The 10002-nt window shown below is 34.5% G+C and overlaps 1 protein-coding gene across 1 annotated transcript; it reads left to right on the top strand.

Moving 5' to 3' along the window:
- The first annotated feature begins 505 nt into the window (after positions 1–505).
- LOC120428858 (uncharacterized) lies at positions 506–3397 on the top strand. Its single transcript, XM_039593981.2, has 2 exons — positions 506–1026; positions 2930–3397. The coding sequence occupies exons 1-2, from the start codon at positions 600–602 to the stop codon at positions 3331–3333; spliced, it is 831 nt and encodes a 276-aa protein (XP_039449915.1). The 5' UTR covers positions 506–599; the 3' UTR covers positions 3334–3397.
- Positions 3398–10002: the final 6605 nt, after the last annotated feature.

Below are 10002 nucleotides of genomic sequence, written 5' to 3'. Positions count from 1 at the left end.
GAATGACTTTGAACCTTTGACAAAAACAATAACAAAAAACAAAAAACAAAAAACAAAAAACAAAAAACAAAAAACAAAAAACAAAAAACAAAAAACAAAAAACAAAAAACAAAAAACAAAAAACAAAAAACAAAAAACAAAAAACAAAAAACAAAAAACAAAAAACAAAAAACAAAAAACAAAAAACAACCTTTCAACCGTTCAATCGTTCAACCAACCCCACCCGACGGTACTGCATCAGGTGCACTCTCGGTAGAGCTCCCAGTTTAATTCCACAAAGAAAGCTCCACTAAATTTGCTGTAACAACGGCGACGAACCGTGGCGTGGCGACAAAGCGGTTGTGGCCCAGAAGTGGCTCGAAATCAATTTCTGTGGCTTTTTCCGCTGGAATAGCTCGCTCGATGCGGACCAGCTTTTCCTCGGATTTCCTTCAGGAAAATTTAGGGCGGGTGGTGGAAATTGAGGGTTCTTGGGGGGGTTTTAATAAAATTATTGCGCCCGTTTTGTTGTGTATAAATTGTTTGGTTGAGCCCAACGGCAATGTCAGTACCGGTTGAACAATAGAGCAGTGTCAAGGTCCAATACGGTGTTGAGCATCATGAAGCAGTCAGTTGCAGTGCATCACGTGGTGATCTTTCTCGTGGGAGTTGTTTTTATTGGTGACGTGCAAGCGGCGTTCAAGGACATTGGTGGTTGCGCAAGGTTAGACAGCGCGTGGTCCTGTTACGGTGGTCGGATCCTACGGAACGTGGTGAAACAGTTGGCCGCGGAACAGTCACTCGAACTGATGCCGGGTGTTGAGATAGTGCAAGTGGACAGATCCGGTGAAGAACGGAACAGGGAGTTGAACGAAGTTGACGATCGGGATCGAGATGATGGTAGCGTGACTGGAAGTGTGACACGGTACCTAACCAACCATGAACTGAAAGTGAATTTGGGTGAAATGGTCCGGAAAAGTGAGATTCGGAATGTAGTACGAGCGACGCTGCAGACGGTGTATCACGAGATGGCGCGGGATTTCGGAGGCAAGCATTCTAAATTTTTCCAATCCTTTTCATTGTTTGTAAACAATTATCAGTACTTTTATGTTCAATTACAGCTCATAAAAAGCGTTTTCAAGTGAAAATAGTGATAAATAGCTCAAAAGGAAGTGAGCAAGCCAGTTTCTATCAACAGTTTTGCCTTCCTCACCTCAATGAGGAGGAAAGGCTATAAAATCACCCGAAGAATGAACTTCGTAATTTAACCTCGTAGACCCACCTCCACGTATACCTATCGACTCAGAATCAAATTCTGAACAAATGTCTGTGCGTGTGTCTGGATGTGAGTCCATATCATAAAGTTAAGAAAAATACTTCAAAAGTTATGCTTGAAATTATTTTTATTTTCACGATGTTTGACAGTGGCTGAGACTGTTTCTTTATGTATAATATAGATAAATATGACACATTTTTCGGAAATGTACATCAGAGGGGGAAATTTTGAAGAGCATGAATGAGATATTTGGATATTTCTCCTCGATTCTAAACAACTTGAAGCTTACAAAAATGCTGGTATACTTTATTCTTTTTTTAAGTTAACATTTTTTAAACGATTTTCGAATCACGCAACCTTTCTAAAGTCATGTTTTAAAGTGGAAATGACCATGACTTAAATTAAGAATCTTTGGGATTTCGAAATTTGCAAGAGATTTTTTTAACTCTTTACAACCCAACCCCGCCTTTAGACGGGCTTCGATTTAAAATCGCCAAAAATCCATTTTTCAACCAATTTTTGATCTTTGAAAAGCATTGGAGAGAAGAATTCTTAAAATTTTAGAAAATTTATGGGTTGGAAGTTTTACTTGTTTTATCTGACTTTGCCAGTGTTTTTAAAAATTTCATTTTTTTAGGTGTCAACTTGGCTGTGTTTTTTACTATCATTTCTTATATTTTAGTAAAAAGAAGTATGCAGTAATTTTCGTAGTGTCCCAGACTATGCCTCTACGCATTTATTTACAATTTAAATGATAATGGTGCCATTTTATATCAGAAAATGTAAAAAACATGCAAAAAATTTAAAAAGTTACTGTAAAAACATGAAAAAATTAGATTGGCAAAATGTAATGATAGAAGGTGGTAGAGTAGGCCAAATACTAACAAAAACAAACAAAAACTAAGCAAGATAAACGCAGATTAAAATACTAAAAATGAAACAACAAAAACATAAAACAAGAGAAGTAAAGTTTTTCGTAGAACAAAAGTTGCTCAAAATGACCTCCGGAACACGGGAAATAAAAATTTTCGAAAAAAAATGTGGGAGTGGAGGGTTAATTTGAATTTGCCAGAGTACGATTTATAATGAAACTTGTTCTCTTCCTTCTGAGTAAACAAATTGAAAAGAAACCAAACCAGCGAGGAAAACAGCCCGGGAGCATGTTGACATTTCCCATACTAACTGAGCGTACCCGTCTTTGTTGGCCCAGTGGGACTAAGATGGCAGCCTTCGATGTTATCTAGCCAAACATTTGAAAATGGCGAATAGTTTAAAATATTTTTTTTTGCCTTGTTTAAGTTTAAAACGAAAGAATAAGCATTCTGGAATAATTTTCTTGAAAAACTTTTTTAAGAGATACGCCACGTTCAAATATTAGTCTTCAACAGTTAGAGGGAGCGTGTCGCGAAAGCCGTCACGAAAAAAAGTTTCCCATGCTAATTTTGAGTTGCGTATTTAATGGGCGGACTCCGACGAGGCCCACTTGCCACCTGTCGGTGGATACGCGAAAACTCACGAAAACTGTTATCTTAGGGTACGGCTGGTGGAAAAGCATTTCCAGAGAATTTATTCTAAGTCATTTGTAATGCTTCCAACGGAAAAGGCTTGGTTTCAAATGAAGTTGCACTATTCACATTTCTTCTCTCCAATTTCCGTTTTCTCTTCCTCTTCCAGAAGCTCGCAAAAAGGACAAGGGCGGCTACGGGGCCATCATGATGATGGGCATGATGATGAGCAAGGTGCTCGGTGCGCTGGGCTTTGGCGGTGTCGCGTTGCTGGCCATGAAAGCCCTCGGAGTGTCCATGATGGCGCTGCTGCTGTCGGCCATCCTGGGCCTGAAGAAGCTAACCGAGGGCGGGGGAGACCACAAGGGGCGCCACAATACCGAGTTTCGAGTTTCCTCCGGTGGGGACGATCCGCTGGCGATGGTGGCTGCCACGGAAACCGACGGCACTGGTTACGGAATTGAGCACTACCAGGAAGCAACCACAGACGGTGGCGCTGGACGGCGACGACGGTCGCCGCAGGATCGGGACCAACAGCTGGCGTACCACGGTTGGGCTGCGGTTGTGGGATAAAAAAAATAAAAAGTGAGGGATGTGGGAGTTGGTTTTTATTTATTTTTATTTATTGTTACTGTTAAAAGGCAATACGTTTCATATTTGCAAAATAAAATAAAATTAAATTAAAAAAAATGTTTCAAGTTGTACTATTCAAAGCAAGTGCACAAATCAATTCCAGAAACGTGTTGTGATAATGACCACAATGTTTAATGAAACATTTTACCACAAAAACACAAAGTTGTTGAGCTGGAATTAAATGGTTAATTTAGGAAACAGAGCAAACCCTCAAGAGCACGTTTTCCGAAATTCAACATTGTTTCAATTGGCTGGGGCATGCCACCACCAGAGCCACCAAATTTAATTAAATGGTTAAATTCTCTATAAACTGAAACGGAATCGAAAAAAGGTGTATCGTAAACCGAGGTGACGTTGATAGCCCACTCACTTTGATAGGTTCTAGATTTTTCCGCAATGTGAAGAGTTCAAATTAAAAACGTACGGAATGGTATGGAATTAAACTGGCCGTTGTACTGCCCATAATTGAAGATTCGGCTATTATGCCGGTGATGTAGTGGTTAGCGAAGTAAACTTTGTCCTAAGGGGTAATTTTTGTCCCTGATCACGATCACGTTTTTTGACCCTTCCATTTTTGACATGTGAAAAAAGATATGTTTTTCAATAATTTGCAGCCTGAAAAGTTGATGAGATGGAATTTTAGTGTCGAAGGGACTTTTATGTAAAATTGGACGCTCGCATTTTTTCTTAACTATAATTTTTTTGTTAATCCAGCTGAAACTTTTTTGGTGCCTTCGGTATCCCCAAAGAAGCCATTTTGCATCATGTCCAATTAATTTTCCATACAAATTTGGCAGCTGTGCATACAAAAATGACATATGAAAATTTAAAAAAACTGTATCCTTTGAAGTTGCCTCCATTCATATTTTTACATTGTAAATCGGACCATTAGTTGCTGAGATATCGACATTAGAAAATAGTGGGTTGTTTGGATGAGGCTTAGAAAAAATAAATTTTCATGTTTTTAAATCTTTGCATGGCAATATCTCAGCAACTAAGGGTCGTATCAACAAAGTTCAAAAATGCAAAATATAGAGAATTTTCTCAGCTTTTCAAAATATTTAATTTTTTTTTTTGCAAATCAAGTTTTAGTGACAAAAAGTGAAATTAAAAATCACCAATTTTTTTTACCTTGTATCATATTTATTCAGTGTAGTTCTTATCAATACCTAAAACTTTGCCCAAGATACAAAATCGATCAAAATATACCTTCCAAAGAGACAGATTTTCGAATTGGGTATTTCTCCGCCAACTCACACAGCAGTTGCCCCGACGTCTCTTCGATATGCGTGAAACTTTGTCCTAAGGGGTAACTTTTGTCCCTGTTCACGAATCCGAGGTTCGTTTTTCGACATCTCGTGACGGAGGAGCGATACGACCCTTTCAATTTTTGAACATGCGAAAAATAGGTGTTTTTTTCAATAATTTTCAGCCTGAAACGGTGATGAGATAGAAATTTGGTGTCAAAGAGATTTTTATGTAAAATTAGAAGCACGATTTGATGGCGTACTCAGAATTCCGAAAAAAAAGTATTTTTCATCGAAAAAAACACTAAAAAAGTTTTAAAAACTCTGCCATTTTCCATTACTCCGCTGTAAAACATTTTGAAACATGTCCTTTTTTAGGAAATTTAGTGTTCTTTCCAAATCTACATTGACCCAGAAGGGTCATTTTTTTTTCATTTTAAAATTTCATGTTTTTTCTAACTTTGCAGGGTTATTTTTTAGAGTGTAACTATGTTCTACAAAGTTGTAGAGCAGACAACTACAAAAATGTTGATATATAAACATAAGGAGTTTTCTTATAAACATAACGAGCTGTCCCGCCCGTGTGGATCAATCGGACCGCGCACTGGACTCACAATCCAGAGGTCGCCGGTTCGAATCCCGCGGCGGGCGCTCTAAAATTCTTTGTGTAAATATGGGTATTCGGCGCCGTCGCTCCGTGCCATACTTTCATACACTTAGGAGCCCAGGGCGGCGAAGTCCTTGTAGATAAAAAGGAAGACACTAGTGGTTGGGACTAGCAATGGTGGCCGACAGCTATAAAGTCAACTTCGTTTACAGTTATCGCGATTTTACGAAAAAATATTTTGAAAAAGTTACTTTTTGCGTTTCTCTTTGTTTCGTCGTCCGTGTCTGTCGCGGGTTACCATAAACGGCCGGGATCAACGACGAACAACTTTATCAAAACTTTTTTTTCGTAAAATCGCGATAACTCGTGATGTTTATAAGCAAACCCCTTATGTTTATGTATTTATTTTTTTGTTATTGTCTGCTTTACAACTTTGTACTATATTTTCACACTCTAAAAACAAAAAAAAATGAAATTTTAAAATGAAAAATTTTGTTCTATATAAAAATAAAAATATAATCTCAGAGAAAACTGTTTTTTTTTTTGAAAAAAGGTTTAAACGTAAAAATGTTGAAAACCCGACAGTGGGAATTGTTTCCCTTTACAATTTAACATAAAAGTCTCCATATTGACCATTGTCCTATGTTCAATCCTTGAGAAGATACACCGGCTTTAAACATAAAAATATTGAAAAAAAAAGTTTGTTTTTGCGGTAAAAATATTTTCGAGACTGAAAAATCAAGTCTGTTATATAGAAATTGCCAAAAACCACTAATAAACCTATTTTTTCAACATTTTTATTTTTGAAACCGCTGTAACTTAACAAGGATTGGACATAGGACAATGGTCAATATGGAGACTTTTACGTAAAATTGTCTGGGGTATCAATTCCCACTACCGGTTTTTGAGCATTTTCATGATTAGACAACATTTATAAAAAAAACACAGTTTAAGTAAATGATTATTGAACTTTTTGAGGAGAGACATACCAGCCTGCATTTTTCGTGAGTCTTTTTGTAATATCTTAGGCTTTTTCCTAAAAAATCGTGACATCACCTTTAAATTTAACTATTAAACTTAAAAATTGAAAAATCTCATAGAAGTGGTGTGTATTCTTTCAGAAAGATCGTCCAATTTCCTACAAGTTTGTCTTTGACCACTTTTTAATACGATGCAACGTCTTCGAGATACAGTTATTTTTTAATTACGAAATACTTTTTTTTAAATAACATAAGCCCTTTTCAAATGTAATTTTTGATTGGCTCCATATACACAAAAATGGCTTATATAAGCGTAGAATAACATGTCTACAAAGTTTCATTGAAATCGGAGAGGGTTGGGTGCAAAAGTACCAGAGAAATTCCTGATTTGAGCTGGAATTGCTCATATCTATAGTTTTTTTTTGAAAAAGTCCTATAAGCTATTGTGTTTCATATGTTTATAGGACCTTTTCATATAAAACTCTAGATATGCTATAAATTCTTGAGATCCTCGATTTTTTTACATTTTTTCAACACATTCAGCACAACACATTTCAACACAGTTGTTTTTTTAAAAAGGTCCTATAAGCTACTGTCTTTCATTTATTTACCATTTACAAAGACTGTAGATATAACTCTGGAGATAAGCAAATCCTATGTAGTGTATACGACTCTTTTGCCATCATTCGCAACGTAACTTGATTGAATGAAAGCATTCCGATTCAGGAAAGGAGGCGAAAGCTCTCGCTCGGAGCGAAGTTTTCCTTCTCAGCTTTGTTTTTGCAGACGCTGCCAGCGTTGCATACATTTGGGATGTTTCTTCAGCTTCACAATGTTGATGTTGGTTTTCTGCTGGAAGCACAACCCCTTTTCGGAATAGCAATGAACCGAATCGTTTTTTTTTTATTGACTTTAGCTCCGAGACGATCTAGCTCCAAGAAGATCTAGGATTTGCATTCTGGACGGAATCCGTAGTATGGGAGGTAAAATATGCTGAACGATTTGAGAGTTTTGAGGAGTTTCGCAATTTCTCGTTGATTTAGGTTAGACATTTTAACCAGTTTACCAGGAGTGTCATCGCAGAAGGTAATGAAAATAAACTCTTGATTTCACCGAAGCATGTACGCAAAATTTCCATTTCAAATCAGTATTCCATCGACGAGTTGCCACAGCATGAAACGTTGAAATCGAAGGTGGAAGAAGTGGCAAATAAAATAGAGGCTAGGCCAAATGAACGTAAATGAGCTTGGAACAGTTCTCTGTAAACATTTTTCGTTTTTTTTAAGTTATGGTGTTTTTTGATAACAATTTATAAATTATGAAATTACCGATGAATGGTTTAGCTCCATGAAAATTGAACAGATTATTTATTAGTAAAATTATAATTCAATCAGCATTATGGGTTTCGATTGACCCAGAGATTTTTTCTACGGCAAAAAATCCCCAAAGCATTCCAATCGCCCCTGTTGGTAGTGTCAACGCAACCCACATGTGAACATGGTGTTGAATGATGGACATTAGGAAGGGTGTGTCCCCAAATCCATGTGTTCGAGCCCCTCCCCCACCCCAAAACCGAAGGTGAAATTGGCGCAAACTTTCTTTTTCCTGATGCCAAGTTCTTTCCCTGAGCTGTGCAAAAAGTGATGATCGCTTCTGATGCTTGTTTTGTTTACTTTTGTGAGCCTTGGCCAACCTTCTGGACTGGACTTTACTGTCCCTTAAAACGGCTTAAAGTGGGATGGGGTCCACCCTTGTGGGTTGCGGGTGGAATATTAATGACTTTGGAACCGATTTTTTTAGTTTTCTGTAGGTTATGGCTGAAGGGTGATGCTGGCATGTGTGCCAATAAAAGTTTGGTTGGATAACTTTTGGATTAAATTAGTTTTGTTTCGAATATTTAGGAGCTGCCGTAAGGTGCCGGATGTTTAATGCTTGTGGCACTATGCTCAGTGAATTCTTGACATGATGACAGCTGACGCACAGTTTTGAAACCATAATTGAAAAAAAAATGGTGGGTAGCTCAATTTGGCCAAACGTCATACTACTAAGATACTAAACATACATAAAAAAACAAAAAATAAAAAACAAAAAACAAAAAACAAAAAATTAAAAAACAAAAAACAAAAAACAAAAAACAAAAAACAAAAAACAAAAACAAAAAAAAAACAAAAAACAAAAAACAAAAAACAAAAAACAAAAAACAAAAAACAAAAAACAAAAAACAAAAAACAAAAAACAAAAAACAAAAAACAAAAAACAAAAAACAAAAAACAAAAAACAAAAAACAAAAAACAAAAAACAAAAAAACAAAAAACAAAAAACAAAAAACAAAAAACAAAAAACAAAAAACAAAAAACAAAAAACAAAAAACAAAAAACAAAAAACAAAAAACAAAAAACAAAAAACAAAAAACAAAAAACAAAAAACAAAAAACAAAAAACAAAAAACAAAAAACAAAAAACAAAAAACAAAAAACAAAAAACAAAAAACAAAAAACAAAAAACAAAAAACAAAAAACAAAAAACAAAAAACAAAAAACAAAAAACAAAAAACAAAAAACAAAAAACAAAAAACAAAAAACAAAAAACAAAAAACAAAAAACAAAAAACAAAAAACAAAAAACAAAAAACAAAAAACAAAAAACAAAAAACAAAAAACAAAAAACAAAAAACAAAAAACAAAAAACAAAAAACAAAAAACAAAAAACAAAAAACAAAAAACAAAAAACAAAAAACAAAAAACAAAAAACAAAAAACAAAAAACAAAAAACAAAAAACAAAAAACAAAAAACAAAAAACAAAAAACAAAAAACAAAAAACAAAAAACAAAAAACAAAAAACAAAAAACAAAAAACAAAAAACAAAAAACAAAAAACAAAAAACAAAAAACAAAAAACAAAAAACAAAAAACAAAAAACAAAAAACAAAAAACAAAAAACAAAAAACAAAAAACAAAAAACAAAAAACAAAAAACAAAAAACAAAAAACAAAAAACAAAAAACAAAAAACAAAAAACAAAAAACAAAAAACAAAAAACAAAAAACAAAAAACAAAAAACAAAAAACAAAAAACAAAAAACAAAAAACAAAAAACAAAAAACAAAAAACAAAAAACAAAAAACAAAAAACAAAAAACAAAAAACAAAAAACAAAAAACAAAAAACAAAAAACAAAAAACAAAAAACAAAAAACAAAAAACAAAAAACAAAAAACAAAAAACAAAAAACAAAAAACAAAAAACAAAAAACAAAAAACAAAAAACAAAAAACAAAAAACAAAAAACAAAAAACAAAAAACAAAAAACAAAAAACAAAAAACAAAAAACAAAAAACAAAAATAAAAAAACAAAAAACAAAAAACAAAAAACAAAAAACAAAAAACAAAAAACAAAAAACAAAAAACAAAAAACAAAAAACAAAAAAAAAATAAAAACTAAAAACTAAAAACCAAAAACCAAAAAACAAAAAACTGATTGGGGGCGGCTAGCTGGTTCGCAAACGCATCGGATGATAGTATCTCCCACGTTGCGTTCCGGATGAGAAGTCGGTCAAAATAAATCGCCCGACTGGGCACACCTTCGGGTTGACGGCGCGTCAAGATGCAGGAATTCGGCACCAAACAGCCTTGCGGGGTCAGCCGAGAGCCTCGGGACCGAAATGAATAGTTAATGAGCTTTCTTCTCTGGCATTCCTTTCTGGGTGCCGTACGAGATGGCTCAATTTGTTACGATATTGCAGATTAGGTGATGGACGGATCCTGATTTGAAAAGCAATTTTG

Source organism: Culex pipiens, chromosome 1 (assembly GCF_016801865.2).
Source record: "Culex pipiens pallens isolate TS chromosome 1, TS_CPP_V2, whole genome shotgun sequence".
Taxonomy (NCBI): Eukaryota; Metazoa; Arthropoda; class Insecta; order Diptera; family Culicidae; genus Culex; species Culex pipiens.
This window is presented reverse-complemented; position numbering and strand designations above follow the sequence as displayed.

Excerpts from the sequence above, each read along its gene's own strand:
- LOC120428858 (XM_039593981.2), top strand. The coding sequence starts at position 600 with ATGAAGCAGTCAGTTGCAGTGCATCACGTGGTGATCTTTCTCGTGGGA. Across the intron at positions 1,027-2,929 it reads GATGGCGCGGGATTTCGGAG|AAGCTCGCAAAAAGGACAAG; the intron begins GCAAGCATTCTA and ends TTCCTCTTCCAG.